Source organism: Nuphar pumila, chromosome 13, assembly GCF_984573655.1.
Source record: "Nuphar pumila chromosome 13, dmNupPumi1.hap1.1, whole genome shotgun sequence".
NCBI classification, from domain to species: domain Eukaryota; kingdom Viridiplantae; phylum Streptophyta; class Magnoliopsida; order Nymphaeales; family Nymphaeaceae; genus Nuphar; species Nuphar pumila.
This window is the reverse complement of record NC_143261.1, coordinates 88,006,372-88,026,382: the sequence shown is the minus strand read 5'-3', so window position 1 is coordinate 88,026,382 and position 20,011 is coordinate 88,006,372. Positions and strand designations below refer to the sequence as shown.

Here is a 20,011-nt window from a genome sequence, read left to right as displayed (position 1 = left end):
ACTTATATAATATATAATAATATAAAAAATATAATATATTTGTACATAATATATAAAATGAGCCTATACAAGCCGAGCCGAGCTTCTCCTGTTTGTACTCGACTCCGATACTTAAACGAGCAGGATAATAGTTTGCCTAGCCCAACACAATTTCCAAGCCAAGACGAGCCCAACGGCAAGCTGCTCATCTAGTTTCCCAACCCTAATATTAATGACTAAGGTCGTGAGAGCTGTGAAAATATTCTTCTCAAAAAAGAGAGCTGTGAAAATATTGCGGTATATTTTGTCTGTTATTTTAGGCAATCAAATATCGTGATATTTCTTATTTTAATATTTCTGTTTTTAAGTTAATGTTGCAGTTTTTTCTCAACATTTATGTTATTAACAGCTATGTATCAAGGGAAAGTTTTTTTTCATTTGTGATATATTTTAGTATGTATAGATATTTTTAAATGGTGGATATTTAGTGTTTTTATCTTTACTTATATTTACTGGGTTTTAATTTATTTATTTTAACGATATTTTCCAATATACAAAATCAAAGGTCTAAAATTTCTATGAGATTTTACTCTCCGTGTAAAGGGCTCTGAAGCAGGGCCACTCTCTCTCTCTCTCAGCTTCGAGAGGGAGTAGGGACTTCCACTCCGCTCATACTGCGTGGCATCCGACGTGGCAATCCCTTTCGAAATCCCCGCATTCCGAGCCGCCAATTGACGGAGTCGGGGCCTTCTCTTCTCTTCTCCACACTCTCCTCCCCTCTCCCTTCCTTTTGCAATTTGTAACAACCCCACACACGCACACACTTTCTCTCTGTCTCTCTCTCCTTCCCTTTTTGCTCGTACAAGTTTCCCTATATTGTGTTAGTATTGTGATGCTGGTGAGATGAGGGGACACCACCACCTCCTTCATTCCTGTGAAGTTGGCTGAATCGGTAAGTCTTTTTCTACCCTCCCCCATCATGTTCCCCAGTGGCATGTGCTTCCCTTTTCTTTTTTGGGTATTTCTTTTATGGCTTTCTTCTGCTTTGGTTGCCTTGTATCTCTTTTTTGGGGTTGATTTGAAACTTGTTTTTTTTTTCTCTTCTTTTTATTCCCCAAGTTGGGTTTCTGTTTTTCTCTTGATGGTCTCATTAATGGTTGGTTTGTTGGGCTTTTGGTGTCAAATGGATGTGATCACCATTGTGATTTTGATGGCACACCTGCTTCTGTAGTGACTGCTTTTAGGGATTTCCTGTAGCTGCCTCCAATTTGGAGGTTGATTTTTTTTTTGTTGTAATATTTGTGTTAAATCTTACCTTTTCCACTTTCTTGATTTCATGATTTAGTTTTGCTTTTTTGGTTCATTATATGGAGTCTTGCAACCGTACATCGTATTTTAGGCTCTGTTTGTGAGGCTTGCATTGAGATGGGAACACCATTCTCATGTGTTGCCAAAATATGGTTTTGCCAAAAACATCCTCTTGTGAATGGTGTTGCTGTTGCCAACTCCATTAGTAATACAGTGTTTTGGCAACACAACTGCTCCCAAACAGCAGAGAGAATGAGAGCACTGGAGGAAACCACAACACACCTCTGATTCAAGTGTCCCAAACAGCCTTATTCGAGTTGGCTGTACATGTATAACTAACGTTCGTTATATTCTTCCCCCGCCCCTGCCCATCTCTCTCTCTTATTTTTCTTTTTCTATTTACTACAAAATTCGCTCAAATAGCCATTATACTGTGCATTTTTAGGTCAAAACTATTTTTCTTGTCTTTTGTTCCTTTTTTTATGAAACTTTTAGCTTTTGGGTGTCATAGTGAGTTGCTTCTATGTGTTCAATTTTCATATGCTAGTGTAAGACTATTTGTCATGGTATCTTTAATGCACATTGTTGTTGTTCAATCTACATTTGTGACTTGCTGTAATGGATGTGGATTTATGTTGGTTGTTATCATGTGTGCTACTATTTAATCATTTTCTGTATAGTTCCTTGGCCAGGTTCATGGGTGTTCCCAGCTAGATCTTAGTCCTGCTTAAAATGAAATCAAAATCACATGGGAAGCTCTCAAGAGATCAGAAAACTACTAATATACATGGTGGAGGCCCAAATTGGGTTCTTATTGCCTGCGGTGCTTTATTGGGCACTTTGTCAGTTAGGCTCGGTTACAAGTTAAAGCAAGTTTTTGTGGACAAAAAAATAGGTGACACTAGTAACACATCAAAAGGTCTGCTTGGCTTGAATTTTATCACCTCATTTTTTTGTTCATTGTTTCTCTGTTATGTTAACTTTTGATGTTCTTCTGCACTAGGGCATGCAAGGATCAATGCTAAAAGGAGATTTGGAGCCTGCCCATCACATTCCAATGCATATTGTTTCACACATGAAGAAGACAGATGTTGCCACTGTGTCTCAGGTTCAATTGCAATATTTGATTGTTGCATTATATTGTATCCTTGTTCACTGATAGTTTATACATAGAATTCCTAGATAAATGTGCTACATGAAGCAATTATATTAGATTCCATATGGATTGAGTGCTTCTAGCAGGCCCCATACCCATGTCATATCGTGTCCATAGGGATGCTGGTGCTTTTTACTTCTAGATACGAATAAATTAGGATTTGGATTTACACAACCCATTTTATGATTTGGCCACCTTGTGTTCAATTCATAGCATCAAATCCGATGTTAACAATATATTTGTTGATTATTAGTTGTTAGCTGTAGGTCTTTTATATGTTTTACATTTTTAGTTCATGTTTGATAGACTATAACTTCATATTAAATGATTTTGCAAGAGTAGTGTAATCGTGCAGCATGCTGTGTGATACACACACACATCATGCCCCTGTGCCCATCTTTTTTAGAAATTTCTGTATCCATTCTTTCATACCCATGTTGTGCTTTGTACCTGCACCTGCACCTGCACCTGCACCTGCACCTGCACCTATGTGACACACCTGCATAATTGATAAAATTAATATCTTCATTTCAGGTTCTTCCCCATTTATCTTATTGTTATGCTTGAATTTATGTTTAGAGTTGAGGTAAATGCTGGATATCATGCATTTTATGTCATATGTTTTGGAGCAACTTTTCTTTTTCATGTTATTCCATACGTTTACATCACCCTGTGCCCATCTTTTTTAGAAATTTCTGTATCCTTTCTTTCATACCCATGTTGTGCTTTGTACCTGCACCTGCACCTATGTGACACACCTGCATAATTGATAAAATTAATATCTTCATTTCAGGTTCTTCTCCATTTATCTTATTGTTATGCTTGAATTTATGTTTAGAGTTGAGGTAAATGCTGGATATCATACATTTTATGTCATATGTTTTGGAGCAACTTTTCTTTTTCATGTTATTCCATACGTTTACATCACCCTATGCTTACATTTGTTTCTGTTGCTCTCTTTTATGCACCATATAAAGAACTACCATCTTAACCAAATCATGGCAACTGAAATCTATATTTATTTATCCAAAGGTACCAGTCATCTATGCAACATCACAGGGACACACATTTGTGGTTTCTAGTGTAGGATTCATCCTGGCCTTACTAAATTCTTTTGTTTGAGTTTCTCTTCATGGATTTGTTGGTCACTATCTTGAGACCTGAGTTATAGGCTATCGGTGGATGATGAGCTCATACTTACAATAATATTCAAATTGATCTAATGACTCTTGTTAAGTTAAGCATCCATTAGGCTAACATGAAAGAGTAATTATCTAGCTACTTTTCACATTGCAGTATGTGATTTATAAACAGATCAGTGGAATTTACTGCCTATTTGTAACAAGGAGATAACTGAAACACAATCTCTTCTTACAAAACTTTTTGTCTCTTTCTATAATGAATTAGAAATACTCAGAAATAGTTTATATCATTTTAATGGTAAATATGTCTGAGCTACCAAATAATCAACAACTGATGTTACGAAGTAGATAACAGATTCTGTGAGTTGTAGAATTCTAGAATAATCATTACTCTCATTAAGCAATTTATGGTAGTTAATACGGGCAGGTTTATCTAAAAAAATTGTATTATTATGCAAACTGCACTAAATATATTATATGATGCAAATGTTAGCATCTATATGGTGCATGGTGCAGGTGCAGCCAATGGCAGATTCTTACATTTGATCTTGTTGCACATGGAGTAATCTTTTGCAATGGGTTATAGAATGTTTTGAATAACTTCATTATTTTATTTCGGCAAATGGGCGATACTTGAATGACTAGGCAATCAAAGCCTACCTTTTATGATGGATTCTGGGCTCTGGAATGTGGAATATGCTCAATAGACTGGTTATGTTCTTTGAGTGATTGGTCACATTTAAGTTATATTTGACTCATTAAGGAATGCCATATCTAAGAGCTATATCACCTAAGCTGATCCTATTATTTGAGTTCATCAAAATATTGGGGCAAAATCTTTGTCACAACTGGGGTCATAATGGTGCTAAAAAATTGCATATCTGCTGGTCTGTTGGGTACACATTTACCTTTTCTATGGCTGTAACATTCTTGATGTCAAAAATTGTCAACATGATTGGAAGACAACATGCCATTCAGTTTTGATGGTAAGTTCATATGAGTATTATTCTACTTATTATGAAATGACAAGGAAAGTATTTTACTTGTTGAAGATATGGTTGCTAGCTTGAATGAATCCCATATTTATCTTTTCAAAATCTTCCTGAATTATATCATCAATGAAAGAGGAGTTCAATATCAATCCTGTTAATGAAGGTCCTAGTTAATGCACAATTTGTCCTTTTCTGGTTAGTATCTCTATACAGCGCATTGGCACAATCTAACCTTAAGAAGACATGTATTTCACTTGCCAATGTCTGTCGTCTTTGTTCAGGGAGTGAATGCGAACTTTTCTGGACTTTTTCTTTTTTAAGATTCATCCGTCTTTTGTCCTGGTTAGATGCATGCATCAGAGGTGGTGTGTATAAAGTGAACTGCAGTTAGGAGATGGTGGTGTTCTCTTGCAGAGTGGGTTTTATGGCCAGTGACAGGCAAATTGTGCACTGTCTGTGGTATCGGAACAAACCAACATGGTGGAGTTAGATGACCACCATAGGATGAGGATTCCACTTGTTTCAAGAATGAGGAACAGGCGCATAATATTCTTAGTGTAACATCTTAAAAGAGATTTGTAATACTTTCTATTGTGGAATTGGGTTCTAAGATAAGGGGAACATGTGCTACAAATAAGTAGGCACATAGATTATGAATGGTGATATGTTTATATTAGCATCTTATCTCTAGTGGACTATTAAGAAACAACATCATAAATAAGGTCATCTGTAGGTTAATGAAAGTTTGTGGCATTCTTTTTAGAAAGTAGCTTTGAGGGACTTTGAAATCTATTTGGAAATTGGCGGAGACCTTGATGCACAGGGAACATTTGAAATTAGCCGTTTGAAGATTATGAACATAATACAAATGGAAAGCGTGAATTTCAAATCTCATCACCAAGGAAGAAAGCTGGTGGGGGTGGGGACAGGGAGAAGGTTTGTAGTTTTCAAGTGATAAGTATCAGCGAAGGGCTTTTCCATGTGAATGGTGTGGTAATGGGTGAATGGGATCTGCATTGTAGAAAGGATGGCTATTACATAAAGGTACTTAGTGAATGGTTTACTGCCAAGGGAATAGTGGAGATGTCAATTGGGAAGATATACCTTGCCCTTTGCTTGACAATGTGCAATATTGAGAAAAGAATTGATGATTGGCCAAAACTCACCCAATTGAAGGACATATCTATTATTGTAAGCATGTGCTGAATCAACAAGTTCTGATTCAATGGAAAAATGCTTCCAGTCCATCTCCCTAACTTCCCAGTTGAAATAGTGTACACAACTTTTTTGTTAACAGCAGAAGTGGTCAACCCAACATAGGACTAACAATAAAAGCAAAAAGGTTAAAAAATGCAAGTTTGTCATCAAGATAGGTAAAAATATTTGATCTATTCAATTTGGCAATATGTAGAGTGTATGAAGAAAATGAAAAATAAGAAGGCTAAAAAAATTAACACATAATGTCATAAAAGGTTAAAGGCACAAAAAGTTGGTATTTCATTATTCTTTCGAGTAGTTTAGGCTTATGGACATTGACAATGATCTTAAGTTCTTGCATGAACTTAGTTCCCCATAAGAATGCATTTTAAAAATCATATTGGAAGGTGTATCAGGTCTAATATAAGGGAATGCCACGTCGTATCATGCTGTATTGTATTGTAAGATACAACGCCAAAAGAATTAAAAATTTAAGAAAAGTTAAAATATTCGGAAATTTGAAGAAAAAAAAATTAGAAAAAAAGTTATAACAATACATAAAAAGAAAATATATTTAAGCACTAAAACTACTGGAACATCAAACAAATCTAGGTGTAGGCTACTAAAATATGTTAAGCAGTCGCAATTAACAAGTAACAACTAACAAAGCAGAATAACTAAACAGTCAACAAATGCATAACGGTGAGCAACCAAAGAATTTGACATGAGATTGGCAGTGATGTACACAATTAAGCAACAAAACACAATTATTAATAGCTAAAACAAAAATAGTATACAATTATAAGATCATAGTTTATGATTACGTAAAACACAATGGCTAGAACAACTAGGCAACTTCAAAGTTTTCCTAAATAAATCATTAACATTTCATCCTTTGTTCTATCCCTTGCTTCATTTCCTTGAAAGCTTTCTCAATTTCTGAAATTGGCAGTGATATACATTGATCGGTAATTATGACTCGCTTCATCAACCATTTCTTTAGAACTTCAGAATTTAGTATGATTTCTGGCAGCATCTATCCCTTTTTTCTATTCATTTCTTGCAATGTACCAATCATTTTTTCACAAACGTTGGCTGGAATAATAGGAGAGCTACACCAACCACTTTATAGGCTGCCTTATCTTGCACCATGATATTTAAATCTATATATCCTGCCATAAATCATGATTCTACAGAAAATACACTTCATTGATCTGTTGCTAGTTGGTTTGTTTGCAACATCATCACGTTGTGTCATTACTGGATTTTAAATCTCTTGTTCTGATGCCATTGGTTGATCTAATTCAAAAGGTCAGGAAAAAAAGGTCATAATTTATTAGAGCATGTGAAAAGCTAGGTTAAAAAACCTAGCTATAAAGATGTATCCCTTTTCAGTTTTTTCAATATTATGATCCCATGAGGTGACAAAACCAAACCTGTACAGTAAGATTCCTCAAAAAGTAGAAAGATATTTATGTTGGCCAAAGAAAGAATAAGAGGAGATCGGCAACATGGTGATCGTCCAACCTCTTACATGCAATTTTGAGCCTTTGGACCTTCTTATACCTTACACAAATGAAGTTCTAGCTGTCACGATGTGACACAGAACCCAAGATACAACAAACTAAAAATTATACTAGATCCTATTAGGCAAATGAAACCCAAATGCCATAGCACAATGCATTTGGATATGAATATCACATAGACAAAAGTAGGAATCAAGAGTAAAAAAATAAATAATTTTATTAATGAAAAAATATACAAAATACATTTAATCCTCACTACAAACACACTCATACACATACTTAAACTACCCATCACTCTCTCACCATTCACTTACACACACACACATTTATATGTACTAGAAGAGAAGGGACTAGCCGTTAGGCATAGTCCTAATAGCTAATATTGGTCAACCCAGCTTGACCAAAAACAAATAAAAATAAAATACAAAAATCTGTCATTTAAATAATGACTAAAAAATACACAACAAATGAAAAAATCCTATTCTACCCCTATTAAGTTTGCCTATAATATTAAGGGAAAAAAAAATAGGCATACCAAAAGTATACCTTTAAAATACAAAAGGAATACAAAGGAAGTACTGATAAGTATATCTAAGTACATACAACACAAAAAATACATTTAGCCGTTAGGCATAGTCCTAATAGCTAATATTGGTCAACCCAGCTTGACCAAAAACAAATAAAAATAAAATACAAAAATCTGTCATTTAAATAATGACTGAAAAATACACAACAAATGAAAATTTCCTATTCTACCCCTATTAAGTTTGCCTATAATATTAAGGGAAAAAAAATAGGTATACCAAAAGTATACCTTTAAAATACAGAAGGAATACAAAGGAAGTACTGATAAGTATATCTAAGTACATACAACACAAGAAATACATTTATCTTAATAGCCCCCCTCAAACTTACAGTGAGTAACCGGAAGTTTGCAAATACAAAAGAACGAACCCAAAACTTCAAATGTCTTCATTATCTTTACCAAATGCCTTCATTAGCTGCTTCCATGGAAGGGTGCATCGAAAACTTCCATAAAATCTTCAAGATTCCTGACAATCATTTGCTCAAACTGTCATCTCTTTGAGAACCTGTGAATAGAGCTAGACAAATGTTCCAGCTATACAAAATAATATATATCACAAAATACATTTTAAAAGGAAGATTTTAAAGTAACAAAAATTGTTATAATAATAGGTAAATTTATTTTAGACAACAAATATAATGCTATATTTTATGGAGAGAGGATGGTCAAGCACACCAGAAAAATAGGTCTAGAAAATAAAGTGGACACTATGTAGAAATAAACTGGTCACATATTAAACATAATAAAAATTGATTTTAAAACAATTTTGGAACAAATGGTAGCTATTCAAACAAGACACAATAGCCATACAGATAGATAAGAGGAGCATACCTCGAAGACAATTTTAAGAAATCTAATTTAGACAATCATAACCACAAAATCAACATATTTTTCAAGAAAACATAAATACTGATCATAAGAGAATTTGACTACTAAAATATAAAAGACAAACACATATTAAACATAATATATCAAGAAGAAATAAACAATCATGCATAGATAATATCCCAAAGGTTTAGATAAACATTTCAAACGAAGGTACAAATGATCAATTATAATAAGCAAAACACAACATGCATATAAAATGTAAAAATTCGAAAAGAGCTCATAACAAAAGAAGAATTAATTAAATTCATACAAAAATGCATACAACAATGCATGCAAAATAACCAATATGAAATTAATCTTATATCCAACATGTAATTAAAGCACATTTAATGCACATAATAATGAATGAAAGCAATCTCATGAATCACAACCCATTAGGATTCACTCACACAACCTAAAATGGGTTTAAGAACAAAGGACCAGACAACAATCTATATATATATTATTAATGAAATGTACATAAGATGTATACATTTTTTTCAATAAACATAAACAACTGAAAAGATTAGAAAGTACATGGAGAGATTTAAAAATCCCACATATAGCAAATCATATCAAATGAATTAAGATTTGCAAATTTCAACAATAGTTTGCTCACTACAAGCAATCGCCTCTTTGACCTCTAACTTAATAATTCAAGTATATAAGCACGTAAAACAAGAGATCAAACACAAATGTCAACAATAACCAAATCAGTGACCATGCACCATTGCACCAGCTATCTAAATTGTAAAACTGTAAACAACATCAATTTCAATGGGTGCACATAACTCACCACACTAATAAAACAAAATCTCTTAATCCAAAGAAAAAATTACTCAAATAAAAAGGGAGAGTGGAGAAAAACAAGAGATAATAAAATTGTAATGAAGACCAACTGTCAATAAGCAAGGAGATTTGAAAACAATATCCAAATCAAAGTAATAAATTTTGCAATAATATGAGATTTAATCCTTAAGGACCAATATGGTCACAAACAAATATCCATAGAGTCATCACTAATAAAGATCGATACAAGCATCCAACAAACAACAAAGACCAAATAAGCACTTGAGTGATGCAACTCTTTTATAAAACCAGAGGTCAATCAAGTGTCAGTCAGAGCCAAAACAAGTGTTAATCCGACACTCATAAACTTGTCAATCTATATTGACAAGAAGATAGAGGTGCACACATAACTCATCCCAACAACTAACTCTGGCTCTACAACACCGAGGTGCACACAACTCACCTCGAAAAGGCCAAACAAATAATAATGGATGTATTGATTAGAAGAGTGATGGACTAAGCTAAAGCCAAAAGAATGCAGGAAAAACTACGAAAATCTATGTCACACGGACTCGGCTGGGGAGGCAACGCACCCGCGTTGACACGCCCCGACACGGGTGCGGCTTCGGACATGGGCCAGACTCGGTCAACGAAGAGTCGGACTCGGTCAACGCACCGAGTCCGTCCACTTTATAGACTCGGTCAACTTTGACCGAGTCTATTTTGGTCCATTTTTAGGACAAAAAACTAAAAAAATATATTTTTTATATATTTCAAAAAAAATATAGCCAGACTGTGCAACAGTCACAGACTCAGACTGCATTGCACAGTCTGTGCAACTGCATTGCACAGTCTGAGCAACTGCATTGGGTGTGATCAGGCATGTATTCAGGATTTTATTTTGATAGGCAGGTATTAATCTTTACGTAGTGGGCATTTTTTGTTGCGATAATCACATATATAAGATTTTGAAGGCCCATTTGTTTACTGTTGCTGTTTACTTTTATATATAATCAGTGAATCTTATACATATCAGTTGTTGTTTACTTTTTAAAAATATATATACATATATATATAGCCGAGTCTCCGTGTCCAAAATTTTTGAAATTGCGCCGCACCCGTGTTGCATCTGCACCCGCACCCATGTGACATAGACGAAAATCAATTTCCAAAAAACAAAATTTAAAATTAAATCCAATAAAAGAGGTGGAAAACTTTGAATGAATATGGTACAAACATGTGCAAAACAAGTTGACAAGCTACAATCAAATCACCTAGATCATCATGAGAGACCTTAAACAAGACATACACAGGTTTTATAAATTTTATGCAAGCAAAGGCAATCCACGATAGATATGGACATGAGAGAAGTACTCACAATCCCACTAGTCCAAAAACATACCAATGACAAGAAAGAATGTGCACGGGCAACTAATCAAGGATGCTCACAAAAGATCATAATTAATCAATACAAAATCATTTTGCATACATAATGAAATAATCTTAAAGAGAGCAATAACTTAAGGCCACTAAAAACACATGCTACACAAAAGCTGTGAAAGGTCATTAATGACACATATAATATGCAGACTTGCATTAATATTCGATCTTCATAACAAACACACAATCCACAAAGATGAATAATCATCAAACGGAACCCACTTTGGAGTTGACTTACAAAACCCACACAAGGGTACACAAGAGCATGGAATAATGATATATTTATTAATTAAAATACTCAAGAAGAACATACAAACACGTGCATGTGTACAAGACATAAATATGCAAGTAATATGCCTATAGAACAATAACATGTAGGATTCTTCAAGAGAATGCAAACATGTACATAAGAAAAAAATGAATTTCTAAGAATTTCAAAAAGTTCTAAGTTTCTAACACAATATAGGCATGCATAAGAGCAAGTTTGATAATGAAGAACACATAATTCATAATGTACAAAAGAACTTTACTTTAGATGAACATCCATGGTATTACTATGTACCGAACATAAAGTCATAGTGACACAAAGCATAAAAAACATACAAGTATAATATTTTGAAATTCACAAAAGACCACATCCTGTGGAGTAACATATCCATATATACAATTTGTAAGAAATCACAAGGAGTCAACAAAAAGCTTCAAATAAGGTACTAAAATGCCCAAAACAATGATAAATACACATTTCAAAAGGGACAAGTCCATATAAGATCCATTAAAAGACAGTTCAACACAATATACTATTAAAGAGATTTTGCATAATATACACAAAACAATTGTTAGAATATTATACCAATACCAATAACTGAGTAAGGACATCTATAAAATATTATTCCAATAGACGAATATTCCAATGATTTCAAAGAACATGATTTAAAGAAAACTTTTAAAAATAGTTTGAAAACACAACCATTTTTAACACATTTTTCAAAGATCCATAAAAAAATTTCAGGCCCGATGCATGATACAAGAAATATCCACAAAAAGGATTTTGAAAAATATTATAAATACAACTTAAAGGAAAGATAAAAAATATGATACATAGAGTCCAAGCCATAAATCAATCAAGTCTTCTTTACGAAGCACAAACTTGAACAAGATACCAAGAACAAATTTCCTCGATCTGATTATGAAAATCTCTATAAAAAGAGATTTTGTGTATAAACACAATGCTAGAAGCACGAAGTGCACAAAGGAGAACTCTCACAAGTGCATAAAAAATATCAACTTCAATATATTGGGTCCCAAGAGGGGCTTTACAAAAGCATGAAAAAAACTAGAAGGGGAGCACCCCTATATATACATGTTGGAGGAGTGTGTGTGTGTGGGGGGGGGGGGGGGGGGGGCTCCAACATATACGTTGGAGCCCTAACCGTTGGAGGGGGCTCCAACGTATGTGTTGTGGGCCCCCCATATTATAAAAGACAAAAAACAACAAAAAAAACTAACAGAAATAAAAAATATGAAAAAAATACAGTCATATTCTCGAATGAGAATATGCACAAAATGAGAAATGTCCGAAATACCCTTTATCGGATTTTGAAAAATATATTTATATATATATATATATATATATATATATATATATATATATATATATATATATACCAGAGTTACCAGTTGAGGAAGCGGGAGCGGGAAGCAATACGGGAAGCGAAGCACTTTCAAAAATTTAGGAAGCGGGGAAGCGTGGGACCACTTAGAAGAAAATTCTGAACCGTCTCGGAAGCGACCTAGGAATCGAACCGGAAGCAAAAAAAATGAAAAAAATGGGGAATGGGAAGCGTGCTTCCCATAAATGGGAAACACGCTTCCCATAAAAGGGAAGCATGCTTCCCAAAAAAGGGGGACGCTTCCCCTCACGCTTCGGAAGCGCGACGTTTTGCGCTTCGGAAGCGCGACATTTTGCGCTTCCCCTTTTACCTAGGCGCTTCCGGTAACTTTGGGTTAATCCTCTAATTCCCAAGCCACCAGTTTGAATAGGTAAAGTTACTAGATTCCGGCTGACTAGAGTACGTTCCTAGGCATTATTGACCTTAGCTGTCAAAAGGTGCCGCCTAGGCGGGCTAGGTGCAGGGCCACCGCCTAGGCTTATGAGTCTAGGCGGTAGGGCCATATTTTTTCACCTAGGCTGAAGGGACATGATTGTCATTTTGTTGTCTCCTTTCTTTCTTTCTTTTTTCTTATTTTTTCCCTTCTTCTTTCTCGCCCTCCACTCTCTTCTTTTTTTCTTCATTTTTTACTTCTTTTTTATTTTTATTGTTTACATGTATGCATGTGTTTTTGACACACAGGCACACATATACAAAATCTGTTATATATATATATATATATATATATATATATATATATATATATATATATATATATATATATATACAACAAACAACAACTACGCCTTCATCCCAAAACAATTGGGGTCGGCGATATGAACCAACAAAGAAAATCATTCTAGGTCTTCCACATGAATCCTTCTCCTCCATTCATTTCTATCCAATGCCATGTCCTCGGTGAGGTTCAAAGCATTCATATCCTTTCCTATCACCTCCATCCATGTCTTCCTAGGCCTACTCCGACCTCTTTTAACTAATATATTTTCTCATTTCTCCATCCTTCTAACTGGAGCATCATTAGGCCTTCGTCGAATATGTCCAAACCACCGTAAACGATTCTCTCTCATCTTATTTTCAATGGGTGTAACGCCTACCTTCTTACGTATCTCCTCGTTCCGAATCTTATCTTTTATTGTATTTCCACACATCCATCTCAGCATACGCATCTCAGCTACACTCATTTTTTGAATATGATGTCTCTTGGCAGCCCAACATTCCGTACCATATAGTAAAGCGGGCCTAATAGTCGTCCTATAAAACTTTTCCTTCAACCGCAATGGCATTCTACGATCGCACAACACTCCAGTTGCACTCTTCCATTTCATCCACCCAACCTTTATCCTATGATTTACATCTCCATCAATTTCTCCATACTTTTGAATGATAGATCCCAAATATTTGAAAGAATCATCCATCGGTATTTCTTGCTCACCAAGCTTCACTACACTCCCATCTCTATTTCGTTGCATACTAAATCGACATTCCATGTATTCTGTCTTACTCTTACTCAACTTAAAACCTCTTGCTTCCCATGTCTGTCTCCATAATTCTAACTTAGCATTAACCCCAACTCTAGACTCATCAATCAAAACAATATCATCAGCAAACAACATACACCACGACACATTTTCTTGAATTGATCTCGTAAGCTCATCCATCACTATAGCAAATAGGAAAGGGCTTAAAGCAGATCTTTGATGTAACCCAACCGTTATAGGAAAATTGGTTGTCACCCCTCCACAAGTGCGGACATTGGTTACTACTCCTTCATACATATCTTTAATTATACTAATGTACTTGAGAGAAACACTTTTCTTCATCATTGTTCACCAGAGAACGTCCCTAGGTACTCTATCGTAAGCCTTCTCCAAATCAATAAAAACCATATGCAAATCTTTGTTCCTCTCTCTATTTCTCTCAATAAGTTGTCTAAGAAGATGTATAGCTTCCATAGTAGATCTTCCAGGCATAAAACCAAATTGATTCTCCGATATCATGACAACCTTTCTCAACCTAGACTCAATCACCCTCTCCCAAAGTTTCATAGTATGACTCATGAGTTTTATACCACGATAGTTTGTGCAATCTTGTATATCACCCTTATTCTTATATAGAGGCACCAAAGTACTCTTCCTCCACTCATTAGGCATCTTATTCTTCCGCCAAATCTTGTTAAAAAGATTTGTCAACCATTCTAAACCTTTCTCTCCCAAGCATTTCCAAGCCTCGATAGGTATACCATCTGGGCCAACTGCTTTTCTTGATTTCATTTTCTTCAAAGCCTCTGCAATTTTTTTCTTTTGAATCTTGCGCATGAAGTCACGATTCATCTTATGAAAAGGAATGGAAAAGTCTCCAAGATCCTGAGCATGACTTTCATTAAATAGCTTATCAAAATAATCTTTCCATCTCTCCTTAATCTCCTCATCTTTGACTAAAACCCTTTGCGTTTCATCTTTGATACATCTAACCATACCCAGATCCCTCGATTTCTTATCTCTCATTTTTGCAATCCTATAAATATCCTTCTCACCCTCTTTGGTATCCAACTTGTCATAAACCTCCTTATATACCTTATCCCTCGCGTTCTGAACTACTTTTTTAGCTTTCTTCTTTGTTATCAAATACTTCTCCAAATTCTCATTATCACGACTTTTACTTAGATTTGTATAACACTCTCTTTTAACCTTAATAGCTAATTTGACATCCTCGTTCCACCACGATGTATCCTTACCTAGCGGTGCACCGCCTTTAGACTCACCCAATACCTCCTTAGCCACCTTTCTCATGCCACCCGCTATCTTATTCCACATAGATTCTGAATCCTCCTCGAGACACCAATCAACTTCCTTAACTATCCGCTCTACAAACATTCCTTGTTTAGCTCCTTTCAGTGCCCACCACTTAATTCTAGGATCTATCCTATGTCTATCCCTTTTGCGGCATTGTCTAATTCTAAGATCTAAAATTAAGACTCTATGTTGTGTAGCTACACTTTCTCCCGGTATAACCTTACAATCGATGCAACAACCCCTATCTCTCTTTCTAAGTAGGAAAAAATCTATCTGACTCGTATTAACCCCACTTTTAAATGTTACTAGGTGAGATTCCCTCTTCCTAAACCAAGTGTTTGCTAAGATCATATCATAGGACAAACCAAAATCTAAAATCCTTTCTCCACTATCGTTTCTTTCTGCCATACCATAGCCTACATGGATACTCTCAAATCCATCCCTACTAATGCCTACATGCCCATTAAGGTGACCGCCGATGAAAAGCCTTTCTCCATAAGATATCCCTTGTACTACTCCATCTAAATCTTCCCAAAATTGACGCTTAGTGAAATCATCTAAACCTACTTGAGGTGCATAAACACTAATAATATTAATAATATCCGTACCTAATACTAATTTAATAAGTAAAATCCTATTACCCTTCCTACGGACCTCAACTACATTATCTATAAACTCACGACTCATAACAATCCCTACTCAATTCTTATTCCTATTTATTCCTGTATATCAAATCTTATATCCCCAAGGTTCTATCACTTTTGCTTTCTCACCTACCCATTTGGTCTCTTGTAGACATAAAATATCAATCTTTCTCCTACACATAACATCTACTAACTCTACCAACTTATCAGTTAAAGACCCTATGTTCCAAGTGGCTAACCTAATTTTATGGTCTTGGACTAACTTCTTTACCCCCACCCGTCCAACAAAGTGAGGGAACCCTTGCCTATTTGACACCACACCCGGGCGCCGGTGTGACGCGTCGCTTCCGGGCGACGACCTAGCAACCCTTGCCCATTTATCACTGCCTCCGGGCCTATAGAGTACAGCGCGTCGCTCAGTAGGGAACGCCCCAACGAAATTCTCATATTGGTTCATATTCATAGGGTATGACTAAGTTTTTATGTTGGCTGTCACAGGCCTACCACAACCCTCCTCCTTTATTCGGGGTTGGGACCGGCAGTGTATAACTAAACAGTTATACACAGGCGGAGTTATATATATATATATATGATAAATATTGGCTACTAATGAATGTACGGAACTAATGGGCTAGAAATCATAGGTGCAAGTTGTGTCGACTCAATCATGGTTTGTTTGCTAAGGATCAACCCTTGAATCATGCTTTTCTGATGTAAAAATGTGATCTTTTGAGTTATGAAATTTTGATACATTGTTCGCGGTTAATTTTTGGACCCCTTTAAAAACCTAATTACTTTTCATAATCACATAATTCAAAACAAGTTTCCTACTAAACAAACCATGTAGATCACATCCATAACATTTGATCTACAAAAAATAAAATAAAAATTGAAGAAAAAAGTGATTTCTACTCATTAGTTTCGCACCTTCATTAGTAGCCAATATTTACCCATATATTATATATGAGGATGGGGGTCCTCTTATCCCCCTTTTCTTTATGTCACCGTTAAGACCCTCCAAATATCAAAGTTTTAGGCGTTTTATGCTCAATTTAAACCATTAGATGTGTTTATCAATACTTATTCATTGAGAAACAAGCTTTGCTTCAAATTGATTTGATGTAAAAATGTGAACATTTTATCATGAAGTTTTAGTATGATATCAACCGATGATTTTTTACCTCTTTAAAGTACACATCTGAGTCAATTACATGTTCTCTATTCAGCAATAATCATAAACACATCTAACAGTTCAGATCAAACATAAAACATTTGAAAACTATGATTTTTAGAGGGTCCTAACAATGACCTAACAAAACAAGGTCAGGATAACTCTCTCTCTCTCTCTCTCTCTATATATATATATATATATATATATATTAATCGGATGGTATGCCCAAGGTTTTGGTGTATATTCAATATTATGCAATTTCATAAATTTTGTGTCATGTTACACTAAATTACACACTTCATCCATAATTACAATCATATGTTTGTTACTAAATTTAATTAGTTATTGTAATATTTTTGCTTTTCTTGATGTTTTATTTTTTTGGTCCCGCCTAGTCCCCAACTAGTCCTTTTGGGGGTCTTCCGCTTAGGCTCTGACTAGCGCTTGACAACGAAGTTGTTGACTCCTCCCTATAAGAATTCCTTATCAATTTTTGTTTGTCTTTGGCTACTCTTCTTTCAGATCTTGAAAAGAACACTAAGTATGTTGGAATGCAGGCCAAAACATGCTTAACTACGGTGATTCTATCAGTAAGACGCAAATTACCTTGAGGTCCAATCCACCAAAAACCATCTTTGTTTCAGCTGATACCGTCAGTCTGTGCAATAAATCTCTTAATTCAAACTCTGGCTCATCTGTTTCTATTTATTGACCATGTGAGTTTGGTCAGGCTTTTGACCATCTGGAGGAACATCGGATTGCCATTAGCAGATGAATGGCTGAAAAGAGAAGCAACTTGAATGAAAAAGATGCTGCTTTCTAAACTCATAAAATTATCTTTTAGGAGATGTTGCATCAATCATATAGCTGTGCTGTTTGTTTGAGCTATAATGTGACTCAATTCAGATGTTTTTTCTGTAAGCAGGAGCTTTTGGTGTTTGGAAGGTCTTTCTAGTATATATTCTTCCCTACTTTGTGATGCATTTAAGTTTAATATTTCAAGGACCTGGGCAGTCAGTCAATGATCTAGTATGTGGTGCTTTGGACTATCACAACCATGGACTAACATAGGCCAAGTCACCTGTGACCCTCAACGTTTTGATCTGAAGCTCTTGAAATCAATATTTCCATTTTGCATTTTGAGTTTCCTAAGGACCTTTCTGGTCACTTTCTTCTGAACCAAGCTCCGAGTCCCTCCAGCCCCTGAATTTAGTTTGTAAGTTTTACCCATGATTTTGATAATTTTGAAACTTCAAAACTCAGAATTTTTTGAAACTCTTGATTTACAGGCATCCCTGAAGGTTGTGTTGAGACAAAGCATGCTCCCGCTGGAGCATTGTCAAGAGATACTGATCTAATGCTTGGGCAGTTAGCAGTTGTCACAAGTGTGCCAGAAGAGTCTTCCGAACCCGGTGAAAAAGAATCATCTGCCATTTGGGCATCCTCTCCCGAGTGCCTCGAGCTGCCGAGAAGGCCATTCCATCAATCCACTGGCTCAGACTCTCCTTGTGTGTCGGAATCGGGCTCGGACCTATTCAGCAAGCGTGAAGTCATACACAAGCTGAGGCAGCAGCTCAAGAGGAGGGATGAGATGATACTTGAGATGCAGGCACGAATAACTGAACAGCAGAAATTTGTGAGTGAGCGCAATGTGCACACGACCAACCTACAATTGCAGCTTGATGCTGTAAACAGGGATCTGTTTGAAGCAGAGAGGGAGATCCAACGGTTGAGGAAGGCTATAGCAGACCACTGTTCGTCTGGGGATGCCAGGTCACACCATGATAGAGTTGCAGTGCCTGGAAACAGGCAAATGCAGAACTGTTATGTTAATGGTATGGTGGGAGAACTGGAGGTGAGAGGTTTGGGTGCTGTTGGCATGCCTATGATGGATGAGGAGAGAGAAGCTGATGGGGAGAGAGTTGAGCTGTTGAAGAGAGAGGTGGCAGAGTTGAGGGAAGTTATAGAAGGGAAAGATTATCTTTTGCAGAGCTATAAGGAGCAAAAGATGGAGCTGTGTTCCAAGGTGAAGGAGTTGCATCTGAAATTGGATTCCCAGGTACCAAATATCTTGTGAGGAAAAGGAACCGACTTGTGGTACTTGGAGATTTTTGTGTATTCTCTTCGTGTTCTAGAGTTTCTGGTTCCATGCAGAAAAAAAGCTTGTTGATTTCTTTCTCATCTCTTCTGAAGCCAACTGACACGCTTCAAGATGTGCTTCATGAGTCTATGAAGGTGCAATTAATCTACCTTGTTGCTGTTGTTGCATGCGTGAGAGAGAGAGAGTCAATGTGTAATATACATGCTTATGAATCTACCTTGTTGCTGTTGTTGCATGCGTGAGAGAGAGAGAGTCAATGTGTAATATACATGCTTATGAATCTACCTTGTTGCTGTTGTTGCATGCGTGAGAGAGAGGATGTAATTCGGAATTGTTCAAATTGCCCTTGCCTCAGGTCAAGTCTTATCTTACAGCCTGGCTTTTGCCCAACGTAGGTTTTTACTCGCATAGCTAAAAGCAAATGCATGATTGTCTGTTGTGCTTTCTCTCTCGAACATCCCACGATCAATTCTTCATGTGCAGACTGATGTGGTATAGTTAAAGAGAGTCTCCCTGCCAAGCAAGGAGGCTAGTACCCAAGATTTTTGCTGCCAAACAAAGGGTCAGCCCACAATGGGTACAAACCTACTTGAAACTGCCTGACAACATGCCAAGTTTTCCTGTCATTAACCTGAAGCCAAAAAACCC

At 36.0% G+C, this 20,011-nt stretch overlaps 1 protein-coding gene across 2 annotated transcripts; it reads left to right on the top strand.

The window, feature by feature from the left end:
- The first annotated feature begins 604 nt into the window (after positions 1-604).
- LOC149819035 (uncharacterized) lies at positions 605-19,605 on the top strand. Of its 2 annotated transcripts, none has more exons than XM_089984646.1 (4): positions 605-931; positions 1,980-2,206; positions 2,291-2,395; positions 18,552-19,605. In XM_089984646.1, the coding sequence occupies exons 2-4, from the start codon at positions 2,020-2,022 to the stop codon at positions 19,337-19,339; spliced, it is 1,080 nt and encodes a 359-aa protein (XP_089840772.1). In that variant the 5' UTR covers positions 605-931; positions 1,980-2,019; the 3' UTR covers positions 19,340-19,605. The 2 variants fall into 2 exon arrangements, with proteins under 2 accessions (XP_089840772.1, XP_089840771.1); XM_089984645.1 differs by having other exon boundaries at positions 1,968-2,206.
- Positions 19,606-20,011: the final 406 nt, after the last annotated feature.

Excerpts from the sequence above, each read along its gene's own strand:
- LOC149819035 (XM_089984646.1), top strand. The coding sequence starts at position 2,020 with ATGAAATCAAAATCACATGGGAAGCTCTCAAGAGATCAGAAAACTACT. Across the intron at positions 2,207-2,290 it reads CACTAGTAACACATCAAAAG|GGCATGCAAGGATCAATGCT; the intron begins GTCTGCTTGGCT and ends CTTCTGCACTAG. Across the intron at positions 2,396-18,551 it reads ATGTTGCCACTGTGTCTCAG|GCATCCCTGAAGGTTGTGTT; the intron begins GTTCAATTGCAA and ends CTTGATTTACAG.